Source organism: Gambusia affinis, linkage group LG12, assembly GCF_019740435.1.
Source record: "Gambusia affinis linkage group LG12, SWU_Gaff_1.0, whole genome shotgun sequence".
NCBI classification, from domain to species: domain Eukaryota; kingdom Metazoa; phylum Chordata; class Actinopteri; order Cyprinodontiformes; family Poeciliidae; genus Gambusia; species Gambusia affinis.
Window position 1 is genome coordinate 22,389,994 of NC_057879.1, and position 24,578 is coordinate 22,414,571.

A 24,578-nucleotide genomic window follows, 5' to 3' on the forward strand; every position below is an offset into this window, starting at 1 on the left:
AAATATCTGTGTTGGTATTCGAAGTGAAAGTAGTGGATCGGTGTGTGCCTAGTTTCAAATTAATTTCTTCCTTCACCTTTTTTTTCCCCCCTCCAGGGGTCTTTTGTGGGCTCTAGTGTCCCTTATATGAAAGTACGCCATCACAGCAAGCTCTTCCTTCACTTTTTAATCCAAATTCAAATATAAACATGTCAAAAGCACTGACCTTAAAATCAGCAGTTAGTTTAGGTCAAAGGGTAGCCTGTAATTGGAAACGAAAGGAGATGTAATTTTCGTCTGACAACCTGAGCGAGAGTGTTGCCTCACCCTGTCTCAAGTCTTCCATCAGTTTTACCTCAGCAGAAATCCCACAGACGAGCAATAAAGGTTTGTGGATAAATTACTTACTGCTGTGAATATAAAACAGTCTCGGCTTTTATTTCCATGTTCTACAGCGTTTCTGCCCAGCGACTGCAGCTAAAAATTTCCGTTCTACTCAACAGCCGATGTGCAGCAGCGTCCCTTAGCAGCTGCAGTTGTGGCTCAGTGCATCACAGCTGACAGCATCTTCAATATACAGACTTTACCTAACGGCATTCCTCACACTGCGTCCTACACGGTTCTGCTGAGGAATGAGCTCCGATCACAATAAAAATGTGGCGCAAATGAAATGATTTTGAGGTAGATTAGATCGAGTTTGGAGTTTTATCTTTCGATTGAGTTTGTCGTCTCGCCTAAAGGAATCAGCAAGGATTTTCGACATGCTGATGTTTTGAAATGAGGCAGGAAAAATGTCCATATATTTCATAAAATTTTAACTTTTTGAGCAATGCTTTTTGTTTCAAAGTAATTCCAGACATGCATCTAATGAAATGAGTAATGTTCATAAATAAACACATTATGGTTTTCGCTAAAATATGTATTAATAAATGTGGACTGGAAATACAATGGATACAAGTAAGATCCAAGAACTTCAATAATCTTATGTTTAAAATTATTTCTGATTGAGAATTGTTTAGTCACATTATGGCACCAAATAATTGAGTGAATACACTGATTTCCTTCCACAAACTTTGCATCGTAATTTGCTGGAGTTCTGGTCCGTTCCTCTTGACAGAACGCCGTACCTGTGTGTCTTTAAAACACTTTTTTATAATTTGGCAAAATATAACACAACTTATGGTGTTATATTTTTTGTGTAATTTTATTATTTTATTGTATCCATTTTTGTAAAAGACTGCAGATGTGATTTAGCTTCTGCTAATTGGAACAGTGGGTCAAATTGTGACATGTATGTTTGAGTTGTACATTTAAATAAAGGTCATTATCAATAAATGCATTCATGAGATTCTATAGATCTTTCTGGGACATTGTCTTCAGCTGATAGAAGGCCGACTTTGTAACTGTCTTTATGTGACTCAAAATGTTCAGGTCAGAGTTCATCACTACACCCAGATTTCAGATGTGATCATTAGCTTAAAGGTGATATCGTCGCCTGGGCTTTTCTAACTTGCTTAAAGGCAGAGTAATCTTAGTTTTTGAATTTTTAAAAAAGTAATTCAAAAAAATCTAAAACTCCTAAATTACATAGAAGAGTAAATGTTCAGTCCCCTGACTCCACCCTACTCGTGAAGAAAACTGTGAACTTTTTTACGTGCCTGCTGTAAAACTTTAATCCCTGGAACCGAGTTGGTCTTGTGAACATTTCCACACTTTCTGTGAGCCACCACGCATTTCTAAAAATAATTCATGAGAAACTTGTTCTAACTTCTGAGGTTTTCTGTGCTCTTCAGGTCTGACGGGGCTGAAGAACATTGGCAACACCTGCTACATGAACGCTGCCCTCCAAGCCCTTTCCAACTGGTGAGTCCCGTCCTCTGCGCCACATCAGCCTCTGAAAGCGTCACTTTCTGACTGTTTTTCCTCAATCTTACTGTCCTTCTATCACACTTTCAGCACTCTGTTTCCGTATCCATTTCCTTTTTTTTATTATGTTCCCGCTCGCTTCTTGCAGACGGTGAGAAATAACCACGACTGTGTTCATTTGGGAGATTGATGACTGAGTGCGAGTTGGTGCACTGCACCATTTGAGAAGCCAGAAATGGCCTTTGTTGTTCCCCCTGGGCTCCTCTGTTACACATCAGCTCCTGCTCTTTTCACTCCTACATCTTTATTCTTTTCTGCTGTTTCCTTTGACTCTTCTGAGATTCTCTTTGTTTAAGTAGCCATTTTGGTTTGGGTAATTACAGCTCTGGAAAAAAAAAATAAGAGCCCACTGCAGTGAACCCCATTGAAAACCTCCTGGTTTTTCCACCAAATATGGATTTCTGAACATTAGTATTATTGTCTCTAACTGAATATCAACTTGTTTCCTTTGATGTCTGAAAGCACTAAATCTTTTTCCTTATTTTGAACATTTTTCATTTTCTGCAAATAAATGCTACATTTTTGCTTGGAATTTCAGAGACATGTTGTCTCTGAAATTACATAAAATACAAGAACAAACATATACCTATTAAAAGTTCTTCTTCCAGAGCTCTATGTTAACATTTTGACCCAAAGAAGAGGGTTAAAGTTATGTTTTAACAGTGTGAGAATCTGAGTTGAGAAGTTGCAGGAACTGAGTTGAAACCTCTCCTCTCTGCTGCTGTCAAGTCTCTCCCTGCTTTTACTATTTAGCAAATTCTTGTTCATTCTCTGCTGAACAAAATCCCCTTGCCGTATTATTTCGTTAGCTGTGATGTTCTTTCGCTCTCACTTACATGAAATGTCTTCCCTGCATGGGATATTTTTGATAGCACTCTGCAAGCGAAATAAGGTTTTATTTATATTCATGTAGAAAATACAGAATAGAGCAAGTATGGAACAATTGCAGGGAACTAAACCACTGCAGAGCTCCCTTCAAATACGAATCTATTTTTCTCTTTGTTAGTACGTGATAAATGAATTGATATTTATTCTTTCTTTCCACTGCAGCCCGCCTTTGACACAGTTTTTTCTTGAATGTGGTGGTTTGGTAAAAACGGACAAGAAGCCTGCTCTCTGTAAAAGCTACCAGAAGCTGGTGTCAGACCTGTGGCACAAGAACAGGTTGGACATTATCGTCTGTTTCTCCCCCTTTTAGTTATCTCTAAACATGTTTTTACAAGCTACACTGAAAGAGCAGATGTCATATTTAATACAACCTCAGCACAGTGTGATGGTTGCTTTCAGAGAAAACATTTTGGTGATGGTTGCTTTCAGAGAAAATATTTTGGAGAAGCTGGAATATAAATTATTTGAACATATCTCTGCTTTTCTTTTAAAGCTGACTGTTTTCCCCTGTCATTGCAGACCCTCCTACGTCGTTCCAACCAACTTATTCCAGGGGATCAAAGCCATAAACCCGATGTTTAGAGGGTATTCTCAGCAGGTAGGACATATTTCATGATGAAACTGGTGTGCAACATACAGTCTCATTCAAAACCTTTCCAAGTTTTACCACAAATATATATTAATTTTTGTGGATTTTTGGTAATAAAGTTTTACAAAGTAGCAAATAGTTATGAAATTGAAGGCAGGTTATATATAGTGTTTAAAATAAAAAGGTAAAAATGTTTAACTGTTTATAAAACACTTTATTTCCATGCAATGGATTTTTCGAGTCAGATTAAGATATTTTTAAAATTATGATAGTATACTCATAATATTACAAGAAAAAAGTTGCATTATTACCGTAATTTCTGGACTATAAGCCGCGACTTTTGTCTCACACTTTCAACCCTGCGACTTACACAGTGATGCGGCTAATTTATGCATTTTTGCTAACGGCCGCCAAGGACGCTCGAGCAGGAAAGGTAAGAGTGAGACAGGCAGAATATATGTGTAGAGGAAGACGCAAGTTTAATGTAACTTCTCGCTTTGTGCGTGAATAAAATTAGCATGAACAGACCCTCATCATGGAAAATGCAAGAAGAAATGCATATGACACAGCCTTCACGTTAAAAGCAATCGAGCTGGCCGATAAAGAAGGAAACAGAGCTGCTGCATGTAAACGTGGCGTGACTGAATCGATGGTGAGACGCTACCGTGTTGCTGCTGTTACTGCCGCGTCGCTGGCACTGTTTGGAAAGAAAAGCTAAGGTATATTACTAAAACTTTGAAAACTCTTTCTGTGTAACGTCTTTCTTTGTAAATGTTCAATGCAGGCAGATGCAGCTTATAGACAGGTGTGACTTATGTACGTACAAAATGGTTTTTCCTTTAAAAATGTACTGGGTGCGGCTTATAATCAGGTGCGCTCTATAGTCCGGAAATTACGGTAATAGAAAAGCTTCGCTAGAGTTATCAAGGTCTGTCACGATCAGCTCGGTAAGTCTGTGTAGTTTGTTAATAACAATAATAAAAAAATACAATTCTAATTTAAAAATTTGATTCTTATCTTTTTTGTTAAACCAATACCAAAGTATAACTTCTCAAAATGCTCAGTGTTTCTCACTTAGTGTTATTCTTTCGAGTTCTCATAAAATTGCGACTTTATTCTCCTAATATTGTAACTTTATTCTATTGTTTTGACTTTATTCTCTCAATTAAAAAGAACATCTCTTAGCTTGGCCCTAATACTCTGTCGTACTTTAGTACTGCTTCACTCTGATGCCCCTAAATGAAATTTTCAGAAGTAACCAAATTAATAAACAGTAAAAAAAAAATAAAAATAAAACTGTGTCTCACCTTCAGCAGGAATTGTCTACTTTAAAGTTAATAACTCAAATTTATCATTCCTCTGCTTCCAAATCCACACCTTAACGGACAATTACATGATTTGTGCTGATGCTATTTTTAAATGTAAAACTGTGTCTTTTAGACGGGTTAAGAATAATAAAATATATATATTTAAACTAAAGCTCATCATGTCCTCAGCTAGTGTGTACAAGGATTTCACAGGCCTAATAAATCGGCTCTTTCCCTTCTGGCTTGCCAGAGTTTGTTTGGAAGAGTTAAGTGAGGAATATTCATTTGTCACGCCACGCTGAGCTGCAGGGCCTTGAATTTAGCATTGCTATGAATAAAGATAACATTCCAGCTCCTGGGAGAGGGAAGTTAATTTAGCTTGAAGGAGGCGATTGGATTTCTGAGGTTCGTTAAGTTTGATTACACGTTCAGGGGTGTTTGGTTTCGGATTTTGTGATTCAGAATTGGCATGAACAAGGAGGAAAAGTGGCTTTAGTGTGTAATTTCAGAAGAGTGACTCTGGGAAAGCTTCACTCTGTCAGCTATGAAGTAATGCTTTGGGGAGTTTTAGTGTCTGTGTTCTTAAAAATTCATGTACCTTAAATTAAGGTCTTAAATTCATCAAAATATGTATGTCCGCCTTAAATACATTAATCACAGATCTTAAATGTTATGTCAGTGCTGTTTAATCTTTTGTTTTCTATGTTTTTTTTCTGTCACGTAAAAGTCTTTAGTTTTGACTAGAGGCAGTTGAGGCTACTGGTAACTATCTGCTAATATACCCATTCTAACCAGCTGTATTTTTTTATTTTTGATTTTACACCTGTCTTATGTTAGGAAATGTCTAAAATTTATCGGCAGTTGGCTGGACATCATTTGTTTTTGCCACTGGATCACTTCTGTTACCAACCTGTATGATGATATGTGCATTTTGTTCAGAAAAGCTTGGAAGAACAAAGCTGCTGTCAAGAGCCACAAACAAACCCCAGAAATGTTACAGTTTTCACGTGACGTGGCTGAACGACACCGGACGACATTTGATGCCGCCGCTGCTGCTACTGGTACTGATCTCAAAGCAGCATTTAGTGCGACACAAACTCTGAAGTGGAAGGTTTAGTGTACTTTAAAGGGGAAATATTATAAAACATGCAAAATTCACATTTTGCATGTTTTTCTTCTTCCACTTGGGTCTCTATTGCTTCTTATAAAAACAGCACATGAAAGAACCAATCAGCCATATTTTGGCAATAAGTTAATGTTACTTAGTGTCTGAAAAATCAGCTGATGTCTCAAATCAGCAGCCACAACCCTTCACCTAGCAACCCAAGTGAGCACATTTGGTCAGCTGGTTTTACTGCTGTATGTGCTGTACAATGGCTGCTGGAAAAGATAAGTGCTTTTTTTTTTTTGTTAACTTATCCAGGAACAACCCGCTGCATTCTTGTTGGTTGTGCAGGAGGCTCCACTTCTGCTTTTCAAAGATGTATGGTTGTATAATAATCAATGGACCTGCAGCCATTTTCATGTGGAGTGTAAACATTGAGTTTGGGAGAACGTGGCCAGCAGCAGATTATTTGGATTTAAAGTGACAAGATGCCCTAAAACAGCTCAAAATAGGCTGAAGTGACCAGACTAAAAATCTCATTTTCTAAGAGTGATTTCTGAGAAATAAATGTAAAGAACATGTTTTGAACAGCCCATAAACTGTTCAAGGGAGCTTAATAGGTTGTCTTTAAACATGGAGGTCAAGTGCTAGTCTTAGTAGGTCTTAAATATAATTTGCATTGGTCTTAAAATGTCTTAAATTTGAATTGATACCCAAAGGAGCCCTGTGAAAGGTCTTATTTCTTTCGGTCAGAGTCAGGCATCAGTTACATGTATTACAAAGTTGACCGTCTTTTTGTTTTAATCTCTGCTGAACCAATAGGATTCCCAGGAATTTCTGCGCTGCTTGATGGATCAACTTCACGAGGAGCTAAAAGAGTCTGTGCAAGAGCCCTTCGAGCTTTCCACCAGCATCACCATGGACGACAGCCCTGAGGAGGACAACCACAGCCAGTCGGACAACGACTTCCAGTCCTGCGAGTCCTGCGGCAGCAGCGAGAGGGCCGACAATGAGGTGCAGGGCGGCAGCATTGTCATGGACAACACCAACGAGGCGGAGATGCTGATTCCTGAGCAGGATGAGATCCAGGCCAACAGGGAGTGGCAGAAGGAGAAGAACATGATTAATGATCTGTATCGCTCTGGGTTTAACGGCGTTATGGGGGGAAACAACGGAGACATCGACAAAGACGTTGACACCACCACAGACTCCATGCCCATTATCAGCAGCCAAGGAGCCCTCAAGGTTCAAGGCAGAACATCAGGTAAAATGTTTTATAACAGTGTTTCCCTCTCTTCTGCTTTCCACATCACCTTATACTCACTTCTGAAGGTAATCAGTTGCACTGGACTTTGTTTATGGAAAACTCAATGCATACCATATTTTTAGACTTTTATTTATGGAAAAATCATTTTTGACATTCTTCACAATTATGCAATACTTAATGTTGGTGCTACCACACCTGCTGCTGTTGTATCAATCTTCCAGACCTCTCAGGTCTTCTGGTTCTGATCTGCTCTCCATCCACAGAATCAGAACCAAACATGAAGAAGCAGCCTTCAGCTTCTGTGCACCACAAACCTAGAACAAATTCCAGAAAACTGCAAAACAGCTGAAACACTGAGTTTCTTTGAATCTAGACTAAATGCCCACCTGTAATAAAAGAAACACTGACCAACATTTTGTTGTGTAAATGATGGAAAAATGTAATGTCTCAATTATTCATTTTTTGTCAATCCCTTTGCCTTGTTGTTCAAATGTGCAATACAAATAAAATTTGATTTATTGATTGATAAAATCTCCAACTTTCAAGTTTGTGGTTGTAACATAACTAAATGTAATAATTAGTGGTCCAAAGATTGTTGTCTTCTGGATGATCGTTGATTCCAGATCTTTAAAAACCTTCAGGGTTCAGATTTTGGCTGATACAGATGCAGTTAACAACAGTCACTCCACGGTTGCCAACTCAACACTAAAGTGACTCTTGAGTCACTCCTCTGCTATATTTAATAACATTTCTGACATTTCGGCCAAAATCAGAATGGGTAGATCAGGCTTTTTAAAGATCGTAATCAACGATCGGCCTGAAAACTGCAATCGGTGCACCCCTACTTCACATTTAAGTTTCGGCTGATTGCTGATTGTTTAATTTTATATAATTATTTATTTCAAACAGACAAAAGTAAAAACAAGAAAAAATAGAAATTAAAACAAATTATCATGCCCAATTCACACGCAATTTTATATTCCCCAGATCTCCCAAAATTAATTAAATCAGGGAAAATTTATCGGTCTGCTCCTGATTAAAATACCTCTGCAACTCACTGTAAATGTACAATGTTTAATACTATTCCTCTTCCTTCAGATTGCTTTTCGGATATCCAAATGTCCAACATCACACGACCACAAAGTCCAGTCGCTATAGAAGGACATATTCCCAAAATATCCAGCAGTCCTCCCAAAGCTACCTCCGGATGGCTGAGCTTAAACCCTGCACACAAGAAAGGTACGGTGCTTCTGTTGCCTCCAGCTCAGATCACAGTCATGATTAGAGCCGAATCACGCTGAGAGTTAAAAAAAGGAAATGTGAGTGGGACAGGATGGCAGGAATATCTTTGGCAAACTGACTGTAAATCGGTGTTCTCACATTTCTGCTTGTCGCAGCGGTCACCACCTTCTCCCCGCCGAGGAACAAGCGACAGAGGAAATACCGCAGCGTCATTTCAGATGTCTTCGATGGGACCATTGTCAGTTCAGTTCAGTGCCTCACCTGTGATCGGGTCAGTGGGACTGTTTTCCAATTACTTATCCTCTAATACAGTGGTGTAACAGGGCCGGTTGTTCCAGAATCTATTGATAAAACCCATTCACAAACTGATAAAATATCAATAAATACCTTTCTCTGTTAAAATCAAATATTGAGCATCTTTTAAGACTGATCAGGGATTTTATTTTAATCAAAATCACAGATTTTTTTTTTTTTGTGCTAACTTAAAAATATTTGTAATTTCGAAATATTTACTTCCTGTCATATATGACTGAGCTTAAACTCTGCTCAGTCCCAATATATGACTTCCTGTCAATTGCTAATGGGAAGTGAGACAATTTTGTGTAGAACATATTTATTGACATTTTTGTTTTGCATTTTAAATGCAAAATGTAAATATTTTTGTACAATTTTGGTTTAAATACATCTGAATATGTTGTTCTTTCACCAATTGACCTATTTTTTCAAACTACACTATACTCTAGTTAACAGATTACTAAATAAATCCAGATTACTAAATTAATCCAATTAATCATTTCAGCCCTAAAGCTCACTTTTCTATAACTCAGTTAAATGTTTTTTGCAGTGTTTGCTGTTATGATGTTTCCTGATACATTCATGGCTGAATGTTTAGTGCTTGGTTCATGGCTGCAGGTATCTGTGACCCTGGAGAACTTCCAGGATATCTCGTTGCCCATCCCAGGGAAGGAGGACCTGGCCAAGCTCCACTCAGCGTCCCACCAGACCTCCCTGGTGAAAGCCGGCTCCTGCGGGGAAGCTTATGCAGCTCAGGGCTGGATAGCGTTTGTCATGGAGTACATCAGAAGGTTTGTGTAAAACGTGTGTGCTGACTTTGCCAGCAGTTGTTGTGTCCTGTAAGCTTGTACCAAATTAAGGTTTTTGGGTTTTTTCCAGCTGGTTCTGGGGTCCAGTGGTTACACTACAAGACTGCCTTGCTGCTTTCTTTGCTAGAGATGAACTAAAGGGTGAGGAAATTGGAGGAAAAACTGGCTTTTCATATGCAAATGATTCCTGTTTTAATAACAATTTGCTCTTTGCTTGCAGGAGACAACATGTATAGCTGTGAAAAATGCAAAAAGTGAGTGAATAAAGTAGCTCTTCCTAAACTGAACTATTTTCCTTCAAAACAAAACTACACCTATAATAATCACTACTAATCTTTATTTCCTAGGTTAAGAAACGGAGTGAAATTCTGTAAAATGCAGAATTTACCAGAGGTACAGAAAATTTATTTAAAGGGGCAATATTATGTAAAATTGACTTTATTTTGAAGTTCTCATCATGTGCTAAGGTTACGGTGTGTTGCTTTGATTCTTTCATGCATTTTTGAGAAATCCTTTAATCTCCATGGCAACCAGTTACCTGTGCAAAGATTCCTGGGTGGACCTAGCTCTGCCTTCGAGACACAGCTCCTCCTCTGAGCTGCAGTTTCCAAGCTTCTGAGTTCTCACAGAGCGCTCAGCTCCCCCAGACTAGCCAGCAGCAATTAGCAAACACGTGATGGAACTGTGCATCACATTAGACGAGCTACTTCTCAATGTAATACTGGTAAAATAAAAATAAAAAGTTATTAAAGGGTTAATTAGGGAACAATGTTGTGATGACTTTCTGAAAGTGGAGTTTCAGAAAGAGCAGGAGTTTTAAAGAGACAGAGGCCCAATTTCAAGGTGTTAAATTAGGAAGTAAAATTTAATTTAAGCATTTTTATAACTGAAGGTAACATAGATACTTGATTTTACTATAAAATGATTCTATGTGGCTGGAAAACACATAATACTGCCCCTTTAACCGCCTTCTTTATCCATATTGTGAGTTTTGTGTGTGTGAATTAATCAAACTGAACTCCCTGTGCTCCAGATCCTGTGCATTCACCTGAAGCGCTTCAGACACGAGCTGATGTACTCCACTAAGATAGGCACACACGTCTCATTCCCGCTCGAAGGCTTGGACCTGCAGCCGTTCCTGGCCAAAGACAGCTCAGCCCAGACCACCAGCTATGACCTGCTGTCCGTCATCTGTCACCACGGCACTGCCAGCAGTGAGTGGGCACACTAGCTCTGCCATCTATTGGCACTCAGACAAAACCTCTCGCCGACTTGTTATGATTTGTGAACGCTGTCTCGTTTTAGGTGGCCACTACATAGCATACTGCAGGAACAGTGTGAATAATCTGTGGTATGAATTTGATGACCAAAGTGTGACCGAGGTGCCCGAGTTGTGCGTCCAGAATGCAGAAGCTTATGTTCTGTTTTATAAGTAAGACATCAGAGTTGAACCTTTTCTTCTTTTTTGTTTTTAATCAGTGCTGCTTTGACTCCTCGCTCACGTCTGATTAATGTGTTTTTGTCACAGAAAGAGCAGCGAGGACGCAGTAAAAGAACGTAGGAGGGTGTCGGGGTTGTTGAGCATGATGGAGCCCAGCCTTCTGCAGTTCTACGTCTCCAGGCAGTGGCTCAACAAATTCAAGACCTTTGCAGAGCCGGGCCCCATTTCCAATGATGACTTCCTTTGTGTGCATGGAGGTGCGTAAGTCATTTCCTCACTGAAAAACTTAGATCTGACAATTTCACTGACAACTTGGAAAGCGCTTGTTTGTGCCCATCGTGTCCTAGTTTTATCAAGATCACAATAGAACATTAATTGAGGTTATAAAGAAATTAATCTATACAGGATGTCCACTCATCCTTAAAAATTCTTAAATTGATGTATCTAAAATTAAGGCCTTAAAAATGTCTTAAATTCATAAAACAAAATCACTGCAACAACACAAAATCTTACCAAGTATTTATGGTCTAGTTTCTAGTGCAAATATCTTCATACACTTGAAATAAGACCAAATTTACTTAAAAGTACCTTTTCAGCACTACATAGAAGATTGTTTCAAGTCCATAACTCTTCTATCTTGATGAAAAGTTATTTGTAAGTTAGTTTTCTTATTTCAAATATAAGATAAGACATTTTCACTAGAAACTAGACTAAAAATGCTTGGTAAGATTTTGAGTTTTGCAGTGAAGTTGGTCTTATGTACTTTAATCACAGATCTTACATTTTGCCTGAGCAGGAATAGTTAATCTTGTATATTCTATTTGTTTTTTTTTATTTTTATTTTTCCTTTTCTGTCACCCAAAACTTTTGAGTCTGGCACAGATATCTTCATTGAGTCAGTTGAGGTCATCAATATATATCAATAATTGAAGGCACCGGTAGCAAGTTGCTAATATACCCTTGGTAGCTTGCTAGGTAGTTTTTTCTGGTTATTGTGGATAAGTGGAAATTTATCGCCAATTAGCTGGTCGCTGTTCATATTTGCCATTTGCTCTGTTGTTTTCAATTCTCACAAAAAAAAATACAGTGCTAATATAAAATATGCAATTTTGTTTTCTACATTTCTGCTTCGATACAGGTCTTAAATGTCATTCATAATGGTCTTAAAAAGTCTTAAATATGAGTTGATGAAACCCTACAATAAAGAGAATGCAAAAACAGAAATACCAGCAGGTTGCTACATCATATCCGGTTGGTACAGAGATAATATCAGTGCAGTAAAACTAAAGCAACCAGTTCTAGTATTTCTGACAGAGGATAACAGTTTCTCACCTTCAGAAATGTATTTTCAGGCATGCTGTGGCAGCATATGCACTCAGGAAATGGTTTTCTATAATAATACCTTCATATGGTTGACTGTCATTTCACTATTTTATTTGAAAATGTTCTCTTGAATTTTAATCATCTTAGATAAAAAAGAGGATTCAAACATTCGCTACCCTGAAAACTAATGACTTATCCTGATTATTATAATTAGAGCCCTGTGCAGCTTTCAAGTGCCTTTTAATCACGCTGTTCATTGTCTTGACTTATCACAGATAAATCTTCTGCTGTAAAGCTTTTCTGCAGAATATCTGTAGCTTTATAGTGTCAACCTTGTTTTCCGATGTTATACAAGTTTTAACTGTGTTTGCATAAAGGAACAAAGACAGAAAAAATTATATTTTAATCAGTTTTAAACGCGCAAAGTTAAAATGTACACTGTTGTCCTAATTTTTAATTCTAAAGTTATAGATAATTTCACATATGTTTAATAATGAAGGTTCAACTTTTGCTAAAATTTATTTTTTTTTTTTAAATTTAGAGTTATACAAAATTGCTTTTTTGTTGTTTTTATTAGATTGGCAAGTTGCTCCAGCTCTTTAAATTTGGATTAGGTCTGCATAATATTAGTAAAACTGACATTGCATTTTTTTCTGCCAGCAGCAGTGAGTGGGCGCAGTAGCTCATCTGCTGCTGTGAGACTCTGTCAAACTGACTAAATATTACAGTACAGGTTCATAATACTAGGAATATATTAGCCAACAATTATTGCTTTCCAAAGAGTCATTCGCACACACTGACATTATGATGGTGACATATTTGTGCTCTGTTGTGTATTCATAATTTAAATTTCATTACAGCAGGTTCAAAGAGTAAAACATTTTGAAACATTAGATGTAAAGATATTCTTAAGTTTTGTCATTCTTTGGGACTCTTATTCTGAGCCAGAGGAAACAGTAAATGTCAGGCTTTAAAGGCAACTACAAACTATAAATACATTTTTAGCAAGATTGATTTGCTCCTTGTAAAATATTATTGAGTTTTATTAATTGAAAATTAATATATTGTAAGTATTTCACCTGCAAAATTATGTTATGAAGCACACTCCAATAAATCATTTAAAAAATCTTCCTTATTTAACATCCGTTACCTAGCAACCCCAGCAAAGTCCATCCCATTTCCCGGCAAATTTTATATTATATCATACTATCTTATTTTATATTAGCCCAACTAAGTTCCAACGTGTTGGGTCAGCTGGTTTTATTACTGCATGCGCTGTACAATGGCTGCTGGAAAAGACAAGTGTTTGTTGTTTACTTACCATCCAGAAACCTCTTGCTGTTGGTTCTGCTGGAGGCTCTACTAATGCTTTTCAAAGATGTACTGTTGTATAATTGTGCATCTGGTTGCAGCCATTTTCACTTGCAACTGTAAACATTGAGTTGGGGGGCGTGGCCAGCAGCAGCTTATTTGGATTTAAAGTGTCGAGAGGCCCTAAGACAGTTTAAAATAGACAGAACTGGCTAGACAAAAAATATAATTACTTAAGAATAATTTTGTGCAAAAATGTAATGAACATGTTTTATATAAACTATCTATGTAACCTGTTCAAGGAAGCATAATAGGTCACTTTTAAATATTTGGGACAAATTTTTATTAGTGTTCAGGAGTAAAATTGTTCTTTAAAAAAATGCAACTTTCCTGATACTTGAGGGTTCGGTGCATTTTGATTTCCATAAAAACTAAATTTTGGGGGTCCTGTGGTGGTGCAGGGGCAAATCACAACCCACCTATTGAGGCCTTAGTCCTCGTGGCAGTGGTGGCAGTGGTCGCAGGTTCAATTCCCAGCCTGACATTTGCCGCATGTCTTCCCCCTCTCTTATTACCCTTTTTCATGTCAAACTACTTTCAAATAAAAAGACCACTAGAGCCAACAAAACCTTTAAAAAAACAACTAAATTTTGGTTATTTATATCTCTCACTTGGACTAAATCTTTGTGTTGTTTTAGAATAAAATTTTTTGTCACTTTACACACGTACCATTAGATTAAAGCCAGCGCCCAAACAGCGAAAACAATGTAAGAAATGTACACAATATAAACAAAAATATGGTGATATGGTGATGTTTATCTGATTTTGCATTTTATAAGTATATGTTTGAAGAAAATTAAGATTGTTCTTTTATTCTATGAACTACTGACAACATGTCTCTGATATTCAAAGCAAAAATTTTTTATTTATTTGCAGAAAATGAGAAATGGGCAAAATAGCAAAAAGATGCAGTTCTTCCAGACCTCAAATAACGCAAAGAAAACAAATTCATATTCATTTAGAAACAAGAAAACTGTTTTAACTCAGGAAGAGTTCAGAAATCAATATTTGGTGGCATAACCAGAAGGTTTTCAGCAGGGTTCAGTGCGGTGGGCTGTTAGTTTATTTCAGAGCTGTATATGGACACACATATGCTCATAGCTATAAACGCACACATACAACCACCAAATAATCAGTGCCTGTGGGAGTTCAGGGTGTTGATTGCTTTTGTGAAGAAACTGTTTTTGAGTCTGTTTGTTTTGTTTTTGTCTTGTCAGGCGTGCCACCCAACAAAGCGTCGTACATCGAGGATCTGGTGGTGATGCTGCCCCAGAATGTGTGGGACCACCTTTACAGCAGGTACGCCCTGTAAAGGTGCCGTCTGGCTGCGGTCTTGTTTCCCTTGTGGGATTCACTGCAAAAACACCAAATCTTACAAAGTATTTTTAGTCTAGTTTCTAGTCCAGTTATCTTATTACACTTGAAATACAACAAAACTAACTTACAAGTATCTTTTCAGCAAGGTGTAGGGGCTTATTTTAACCCTTTGAGTCCTAAGTTTCAAATCTCCATCTGGATATTTTTGCTTTTTTTTATTGTACACAGTTCTTTTAATGTCCTGTGAGTAAATATATTTGCTCATATTTATTCATAGCAACTGGAACTTTCAATATCTAGAAGTTATTTTCTCAATTTACTGTCTATTAAGAATGCCCCTCAGATTAATTTCACTTCCTGCTATGGCGGGGGGAGGGTGAAATTACCGTAATAACCCGATACTAGCTGGAAAGTGCAACGTCTGCCCTGTCAGAAACTGTTGAAATATTTCAGATAGTGCAAAGTGTGGTGGATATATGGTACTGCAAATTTGGCTGGACTGTCGTCGACATGTCCGGTCTAGAAGGGTGAAGTTAATAATTCTTTAATATTGGTGAAAACTACTAGTTTCTTTGGCATATATTTTCACTTATCACATGGGACAAATGTCTTGTTATATGTCAGATAATCTGCCAATTAAATTACTACTTTTTCAACAATATTTACTTAAAACAAACTTCTATATTTTGCTGATAAGTTACTTTTAAATGACTTTATTCCAGGTTTCTAAGATTTTTGCACTAGAAACTAGACAAAGAATACTGGGTAGAATTGTGTGTGTTTACCTAATCCGAGTGTTTGCCTGCAGGTATGGAGGGGGCCCTGCTGTCAACCACCTGTACGCTTGCCACACATGCCAGATAGAGATAGAAAAATTGGAAAAGCGGCGCAAATCGGAGCTGGACCTATTTGTCCGGGTGAGCCTTTCGCTCCGTTTGTTTGAAATCATCTGATAGCGCCTGGCTAAGCAGCGAAGAAGAAGAAGCTGTTATGGGTGTGAACGATAATGCATTGTGTGCCTCCGAGCAGCCAGGACTAATGGGTGTATGCAGGCCCATTCTCCAGTCTTTTTGTAACCAGTTGATGAGATGAGAAGAGAAGGAGTGAGTCCGATAAAAGCCTCATCATTAATGGATGGAGACAGATGCAGCTGTTAGTGCCTCGCTCACACAGGCGCTGCTCCAAGGAGAAATAAATGCATTATACGTGTGAATTGGAGGGAAAAAAAACAGGAAGACGGAAATAACAGCGAGTTTATTTCTGTGAAACATTAAAATTGGCGCAGTGTGGTGTCAGGACTGTCTTCTAATTGGAGGAACTACCAGAGAGAATTAATTAGGTTTTTCATCTGTTCTCTTCTAAATCCTTTCATCCTCAAATATGTTTTACCCCCACCCTTCTTACGTCCCCTTTCCTCCCTCTTGTCTCCATCACTCACTCCTCCCCCACTTCCTCTCTGCCGCTCCTCCCCCCTCCCTGTAGCTCAACAAGGCGTTCCAGGAGGAGGAGTCTCCGGTGGTCATATACTGCATCAGCATGCAGTGGTTTCGTGAGTGGGAGGGCTTTGTCAAAGGAAAAGACAATGGTAAATGGACTGAAGTCTTCCCTTTCCTCCCCCCTGTCCCGTTTAAATGTCTACTTAAAAGGTCATATGAAGATTGAATAAAAACCGATGTGTGCTGATGATTAAAATGTGGAAAATATTTTAATCATAACTCACCATCAGCTGGTGTAGATGTGGATAAATACGAATAGAAGATTTCTTGTTTGTGGATGTAATTAATTTAGCAGAAAAAAGTCTTTTTCCCTCATGATGTTTCATCAGAGAACTTCCTCAGTCCCCTGAGTCAGGATTCTGTCATGCTGCAGCAAAATGAAGTGTCAGAATACATTTCATTTTGTTGGCTTCCCTCACTTTGAATTGTCATTTCTATTTATAACGACTTGCATCTGGAACGTTTGGGAAAGTCTTTTTTTTCTTTGTTTTCTCTGGCTTCTGCTCCTCTGATATTTGCGTTCACTCAGTAACAAACGGGGAGTCGGCTTCGCTTTTCGTAGAACGACAGAAATGTTTGACATTTCAACATGTTTGCTCTTTGTGTTAGCTACAATTAAAATGTCTTTAAAGACATCGTGTGCGCAAATTACAGGTGTGGATACTAACCACTTGTTTCTCCTCTTTTTTCTGTCGTTTTAAGATTCTCCAGGACCGATTGATAATTCCAAAATATCAGTCAACAAGAACGGACATTTTATTCTCAAACAAGGTAGGAACAAGATGTGCACCGCACAAAAAAACCCAACCTTTTTTGTCACGCAGTCTGACATAAAATCAGGTTAAACTTTTTTAGAGAGTTCTGTTTTTATTTATTTATTTATTTATTTATTTATTTTTTCAAAGTCAGAGGTTTGAAGTGTTACTATGCCTCTAAGCAATATCTGAGCTAAATTTGAGTCACACCTATTTTTCGTGATGTCACTCCAGGAAACAAGGTGTTTCCTTGTGTATCACTGTAGAAAAATCACAAGAACTCAACCAAGATATCAGAAATTTGATCTTCAAAACTCAACCACAAGATGAGTTTTAATTTTTGGTTCATATTCATTTTTGGGTCGTATCAAAATCATAAATGCCCTCAAAGGATTACTCAGAACTACATTATAAAACTATTAATGTGTTAATAGTTTGATAAATACTTCTTAAAATTGAAAATTACTGAAATTCTTTTCAGATTCATGTAATTTGGCAGTGTAGAGATAAAATACTATTTTGATTTGATTGATAAAATATATAAACGCATCTGTTATCTCGAACATTGCACATGTTTTAGTGCAAAATGTGCCGATCAATTTGTGAGGATGATGCTGGCTGACGCTGGTAAGAGTTTCATTCTCCTCAATTAAACAGATCGTAAACTGACTGGTGCTAAAAGGACACTCAAAGAGGAAGAAATTAAATTGGCTTAAAGCTGCAGTATGTAACTTTTATGCAAATTAGGCTTTTTTATATCTTTGGTAAAATTGTCACTAATTTGTGACAATATGGTATAAGACAGATAATCAGTGAAATAATTGAGCTCCTCGGCTTTCTCTCAAAACAACCAATCAGAGTCAGGAGGCGGGTCTTAGCGCGGCTCATCCCAACTCCTGCCTTCGCTTTCTGCAATGACTGATAGGCTAGTTAGCATAGCCACCAATAATGGCTCAGAAATGGTTTTCCTGTAACGGTAAGTTGTTTCTCCACCATGAGGTTGATTGACAGCGCTAAGACCCGCCTCCTGGCTCTGATTGGTTGTTTTTGGTCAGGAGCGGTGCATCTCTTCTTCAGACGGTAAAAGTGGCTCAGAAGGGAGGTGGATTGTTTCACAGATTATCTGTCTCATAAACTGTCACAACTTGGTGACAAATTTATCAAATATGTTAAAAACTTGTATATTTGTTTATAAAAGTTACATACTGCAGGGTTTCCCCCAGAAAACCTGCTAAGCCTGGTGGTTGGGCGCGAGGGCAGTCATTCATCCAGCAGCCCGTCGTGTTTTTGGGTTAAAAAATGTTTCAAATTGACAGGAAATTTTAAAATATCACTTCATAATTGTGTTATTGGAAGATTAATACCGGAATACCTACTAAAAAGCCTTAAAAAGTGCAAACATTAAAAAAAAAACTTAAATAAGCAATGCTTAGCCTGTTGGAGGCCCAAGTAAAGCTTGGTGGCCCACTAGGCTTATAATACACTGGGGGAAACGTAAAATAGTGAATCTTTAAGGACAACAAAATCAATGTTTTGGCATGACATGACAAATACTTTGACCCAAATAATACTATTTAAAAGATAATCCCACCAAATTGTCATAAATTATATCTGAATGTTTAGATATAAAGTAAGTAATAAAGATTCTTTAAGTCTGATTTTATGTCAGTGAGAGAAAAAGAGGTGCATCTTTTTATGGTTTGCTCAAACTGTTTCTTTTACTTTGAAAAGACTTTGAAACATGTTAATTACTCTGGTACTTGCCTTGCAGGAGCCGACTCCGGGCAGATCTCTGAAGAGACGTGGAACTTTCTCCACTCCATTTACGGCGGGGGACCTCTGGTGACGGTCCGACCAAGCGTCAGCCACCAAGAAGCCGAATCCTCGCAGTCAGAAGAGAAAATCGAAGTGGAGACGCGCTCAGTTTAATACAGCACTTGAGACGAGACAAAGAAACATTCATGGATACAATAATAAAAATAAGCTTTTTATTTTGCACTTTTATTTCTGATGCATCCAATCAAAGGACCTCATCTTTACTGCTATGTGACAGCCTTTCGACGGAGGGATTTTACATGTCTTAAAAGGCTTGCCATGTTGTAAAAATATGTATAAAGCGCTCTTAAATTTCTATTAGCACTGTATATTTCACATGTTGGGATATTTTGTTTTTTTGTTTGTTTTTCAGAAATAAGCATTTAAATTTACTGTATGTGCAGCTACAAATTCCTCTGAATGCCATATTTCTTTTCTGTTTGTCTTGACCAAATGAGCACATAATGTACGTCCATGTGTTGCTAATAATATCGATGAATCACATTATACTTTGCTGTAAATATATCGCACATTATTCCTGTTGTAAGAATGGTAAGGAAAGGATAAAATGTGGCAACATCTAAATGTTATGAAGGGACTAATTGCTGAGTAGTCTCAGGAATGATTTTTGTGTTTTGCACTGTTCTGTAGACACACAAATTTGGCATGCACTATGCGGTGTCTATTTTGTATTTGAATGTATCAGTACTGATAGTTTTTTGGTCAGAATTGAGCACTTGATTATTTATCACTAAAAAGAGTGATTCAATATGATGTCAATTGTTTGTTTTTTGTAGAAAATATTTGGCAGGCAGACTGTAACGCATGCTTATCTCTCAAGCACAGGTTAACTTAACAGTCACATGAAACTGCATGTAGATGCAACGCTTCTTGTATAACTTGGTCTGTCTTCACAGAATTGTACAGCTATAGGAAGCATCTTGTAGTATGAAATGAAAATCATCAGCAATCTAATTAAAGGCATTATTTTTGTGTATGGGCATGGTGTAGCTTTAAGTGCTGGCTGATAGGTCACCTAAATGCTGTATTCCAAGTTTATGCATTTGACTAAGATCTACCTTGATGTTTTATTTTGCTGGCTGACACTATTAAAACTTGATGCAAACATGCTGAACACCGTGCATATTTGATGTTACGCTCTGGGGATAGAGAATGAGAGGAAATGTGTTTATATGCAGTCTTTAGTTTAGTAATTCGATAGCCAGAATTACAGTTTGCAGAGGCAGAAAATCTTCAGGGTAAGTGTTGCTGTTTTAACCAGAGCGGCTGAGTCGGCTCACACACACCCCAGACTAGTTGGCTGGACCGAAAACATGGCTGCGACCGAGGAAAATTTAAGGAAGTGAGGTATGTGTAATTCTTCAGCTTCAAAAGCCTTTAAGTAACGGACCTCCCGCGGGGCGCTTGTATTAGGAAAAAAAATGTCAAAACTTGAATTCAGTCGCACACTAGATAAGGCGTGCGGCCTTAATTTGTGGCTGCACCTTAATTACATCGGCAAAGTTGTGCGCGGAACAATCAGCTAGCTGCGGCTAGCCTTAGCGGCTAACTGTGCTACTTGAGCCTGAACGCAGCAGCTGAATTATATAAACACACTGTTAAGTATAATCACATTTATCTGAATGTCGATTTAGTAAATATTTGAAGCAGCTATTATTAATTTTATTAGGTTAGCGACAACTAAAACAGACCCTCCCATACTCAAAGTATCTGGAGATAAAGCTAAGCTAACGTTAGCCAACTCAGCTAACTAGTCGATCATAACAGACAGATTCGAGTTTATTTATCCGCCGACTGGCATGGAAAGGGTGCAACTTTATTTCTTATTTCTCTTGTGCATTTTATGTGTAAGCGTCTGGGGGTAAAATGTGTCATTTTTAACTCGCACTGAGAGCTAATGGCAAGTAAGTTTGCTACGTTTAGCCCGCTAAACGACATGCTATAGATTAAGTGTGCTCTCCCTGGAAGTTGGACGGCGCTAACGTTTCAGGGGGACCAGTCCTCTGGTTTGGCGTTAATGTCAGGTTGTATTTTTAATATTCCGACTTTAACCTGCTTGCAGACTTTCTGTTAACGGGTCACACGTGTTTTGCGGCAACGCCGTCTAGTTTTTCTGGTTTTAACTGTATCCTCACGTCTCCCAACTTTTATCGGCATCTGATTAGCTGGGATGTTGGGGATTTGAGCGATTCTCATCGGTACGTATAGCAGCTCCATTTCGCGGATTTCACGTTGCCAGCAGGCCTTTTAGGAAGTATTGGAAGTTCAGGTCAGCAACAGAGGCGAACACTAGCTAAAAGAAATTTCAGTCTACAAAACTCAAGGGCGCTTTCCATCAGTTACTGTTTATAAAACTGTGTTTTATTTCACTTACATGAGAGGAGCGTTTATTTTTCCCCAAAAATATGCCATACTTTAAACCAAATCTGTCATGCTGGTAATGCAATCAGATCAACACGTGTTACCACAACTGACAGCCAAACAAGCGCATTATAGAGGAACAGGAAGTATGTTTATTACAACCGCACGTGTCCTAGCTAGGTAACAATTTAATTTCGCTTTGACACATCAAATTTTAGTTTAAACTAACCTCATCTGGCGTGAAGGGGATCATTTACAGCAAGGTTGGTTTTATTAGTTATACATCTTTGTGTTGCGTTTATTCTGTAAGGCATTAGTCATCATTTATTACCACAAAGACATTCAAAAAGACTTTATTGGAAATTATAGGGAAATTAAATGTTGTTTTGTAGATCTTGGTGGCTCTGTGTTGGAAGGGATCTCCTGTAACAGTCTGTATTCCAGGACATATGAAGAAGCCACTGACAAAAGGTTATGTTGTAAAGCAGTTTTGTGAAGAGGATTTTTACGGTTACCCAATTTTCTTAATTTTTCAGAAAAATCCTTCTATAATTCCCCCAGTCCAGGAGGTTTAGCAGTTTCCTGGCTCTGATGCTGTTATGCTAACAAATAATGGCAATAGAGTTCACTCCCTCCACAACAGGCTTGTAGACCAAATGCTGTAGCTAAGCTAACCTAAACGTCTTCAAGAAGTAAAGTCTGCTTGGCCCTTTCTTGTAGACACCTTCACTGTTGTGTTTCATTTAGTCCATCCTGAAGAAATAATCATAATATAAAATAAAGGTTGCACCAGCAATTTGGGGAAAAACAATTACAATTTTGAGGTTGGAGAAAGTTTGTTTTATTAATCTTTATACCATTTAAAATCATAATTATACATTTAGAGTAGAGGGGAAATTCAAAGAAATATTAAAAAACATAAGGAGTATAAATAGGACATGTTTTTATCTGCATCATGACTATTTTTTTACTTTGTTTCTTAATTATTGTCCTAATGGATTTTTTCTGTGTAGGTTGTAAAAGACACACCAATAAGCATTATATTATGACCTCCTACTTAATATTGTGTTGCTCTTCTTTTGTTGTCAAGTTGTGGACTCTACTAGACCCCTGACGTTGTGCTCTGGTATCTGTCATCAAAATCTTTGCAAAATATCCTTTTAGTCCTGTGAATTGTGAGGTGGAGCCTCTGTGGATTAGCTTCTTTGTGCAGAACATCCCACAGATGCTAGATTTAATTTGAGATCTGGCTGAATGCAGAGGCCTTGTCAACCTTTAATATTTGTTGTTGTTGTTGTTCTCCTCAATCCAGACCTGAGCTGTTTTGCTTTGTGGCAGGGTGCAAACTTAGTTCAGGTTGCTTAAATCTTTAATTTCCCTTTGGGATTAGTAAAGTATTTTTGAAGTGAATTGAATTATCCTGCTGGAAGACACTCCAAACATCAGGGAAAACTATTTATACTTGGCATTGAGCATGCTGTTGCAATGTCATCCTCAGAGGTCAGCATGTTCACCCTGATTGGTTTTTAGCAAAGTTTAAGATTGTTCTTCTGAAAAACCTATCAGTCCCTAAAGTCTGCAGCAACACTTTGCAAGACACTTGCTCTCCTGATTTTACGACTTTCCGGTCATTACACCTCTGTAAGGCGTGCTTGACGTTAGATTGCACAAGATCTCAGGTCAGGCAGCCAAATCCACAATGAAATGATAACTTTGCTTTGGGCAGACTTGCATCACATTTCCCACCGACAACTGGTTGCAGCGTTAAACAAATGTATTAACAACAAAGTTTTTATCAAGACAAAGAAATGAGAGCAAATGCTCCATATAGTTACTCAATTAAACTGTAATGATTTTTGATGACGTGATTAGTTTTCTCCTTCTTTGGTGCTCATCAAATGAAGTGACTTAATTGGTTTTGTGGTGTCGAGTCTAAGGGTGAACCTTCTGTCTGGCTTCCTTTATGCATGGACGAATCACATTAGCTTTGTCAGCTGGACTCTTTAGTGGAGTGTGAGTAATACGTGCATATGGTAATTCTGGGTCCAGGCCACTTTTGTATTTACTTGTAGGAGTAATTTTAAACGCATCTAGATTTGTTATTGGCATATTGTAGAAGGAAAAACCTGCCTAAAGTAGGGACAGAAAGCGGTTTTAAATATGTTTGTTTTGACAGAGCATGCCCTTCAGATTGATGGATTGAGATGTAATGTAAATGAGCACTGCAGCTCAACGCCAGTTTATCAAATGTGAGTTATTTCTCTGTGGACTGAAAGAATGCCTGTACCATCTGTAGAAGGACGCCCAGTGAGATCATCTCTCTGTAAAAGTCACTTCAACACAACCTTTACAGAGTACGTTTTTTTTTTTCTTGTCTCCTTTTGTCAGATTTATTAAATGGAGCCTGATCTGGAGCATATTTCATTCTGTGTCTCCGACTGTGAATCCTTGAGGAAAAACAGTTGTGTAAAACAACAGAGTGGGGTTTTATATATATCTGTAAACATCTCTCTAATTAATTACACATTTGCATGCACAAAGCTAACTTAATTACAGATTGCATCCTGCATAATAATGCAAGACCTTCTGTTTGTGTATGTATTGTATAGTTTGGTTTAGGTGAGTACTTCAAAGTCTTTTAATTGTAAAGTCGGATATTTTAATCATTTTATTATGAAAGCTTCCATGTTATGTCTCTGTTTTTCCCCCAATCTTTCTTTTGAGCTTTTAGTTTGATATTTGACGCTAGACGCTGGCTGTGTCTTATAAACAAAAAACCCAAGAAGGAAATTCACAACTATTCTTAGACGCACTTACATGTTAATTTGTATTTCTGTTCACATTATGAAGCAGTTTCTTGGCTTTCACACCCATACATTGTTCCCAGCAGGATATTGTAGCAAGACTGGGAGTGCCCATTCAAGGGCTCTGCTTTTACTTGGATTGTGTCAGGAAATTCATTGTCATGCTTTGTGTACATTACTTTTTTTTATTTTTGGGTATTCTGAAAGGTTATGTAAAGATTGAAGCTGTTTGGTCCCTCTGACAGCAGAGATCAACAGCCTTCTGGCCAACCAAAGTCTACAGTGTTATCTCGTCTGAGTACGAAGGAATCATAGTTTGGCGTTCCTGACAGATATATCAGTCTACTTATAAACCAAGTCTATATTATACAAGATAAGCAGTAATCTCAGCATGGCATGTGGGAATGAATATATATATTTGCTGCCATGTTTTTATTTCCCTGAAAGAAACAGGAGGTGACCAAAGAG

At 37.8% G+C, this 24,578-nt stretch overlaps 2 protein-coding genes across 5 annotated transcripts in view; both read left to right on the top strand.

The window, feature by feature from the left end:
- usp33 (ubiquitin specific peptidase 33) overlaps nt 1–19,100 on the top strand; it is a 32,568-nt gene extending 13,468 nt beyond the window's left edge. Inside the window, exons 7-24 of one of the 2 annotated variants that reach the window (XM_044133785.1) lie at nt 1,773–1,842; nt 2,956–3,069; nt 3,313–3,391; nt 6,617–7,058; nt 8,160–8,300; nt 8,459–8,574; nt 9,216–9,388; nt 9,477–9,547; nt 9,627–9,660; nt 9,754–9,799; nt 10,440–10,620; nt 10,712–10,838; nt 10,935–11,104; nt 14,759–14,840; nt 15,667–15,775; nt 16,341–16,443; nt 17,057–17,125; nt 18,881–19,100. In XM_044133785.1, the coding sequence (XP_043989720.1) occupies nt 1,773–1,842; nt 2,956–3,069; nt 3,313–3,391; nt 6,617–7,058; nt 8,160–8,300; nt 8,459–8,574; nt 9,216–9,388; nt 9,477–9,547; nt 9,627–9,660; nt 9,754–9,799; nt 10,440–10,620; nt 10,712–10,838; nt 10,935–11,104; nt 14,759–14,840; nt 15,667–15,775; nt 16,341–16,443; nt 17,057–17,125; nt 18,881–19,038 (2,285 nt within the window). In that variant the 3' untranslated portion in view covers nt 19,039–19,100. The remainder of the gene's footprint in view (nt 1–1,772; nt 1,843–2,955; nt 3,070–3,312; nt 3,392–6,616; nt 7,059–8,159; nt 8,301–8,458; nt 8,575–9,215; nt 9,389–9,476; nt 9,548–9,626; nt 9,661–9,753; nt 9,800–10,439; nt 10,621–10,711; nt 10,839–10,934; nt 11,105–14,758; nt 14,841–15,666; nt 15,776–16,340; nt 16,444–17,056; nt 17,126–18,880) is intronic. The other variant, XM_044133786.1, reaches the window with a different exon arrangement.
- A 1,066-nt stretch (nt 19,101–20,166) lies between these two features.
- zzz3 (zinc finger, ZZ-type containing 3) overlaps nt 20,167–24,578 on the top strand; it is a 30,441-nt gene continuing 26,029 nt past the window's right edge. The window contains exon 1 of one of the 3 annotated variants that reach the window (XM_044133783.1): nt 20,167–20,292. Coding sequence is in view for 1 of the 3 variants with exons in the window: in XM_044133782.1 (XP_043989717.1) it covers nt 20,963–20,969 (7 nt within the window). In the remaining 2 variants the exon portion in view is untranslated. Of the gene's footprint in view, nt 20,293–20,618; nt 20,970–21,004; nt 21,144–24,578 lie in introns of those variants that run through there. The other 2 variants (XM_044133782.1, XM_044133784.1) reach the window with 2 other exon arrangements.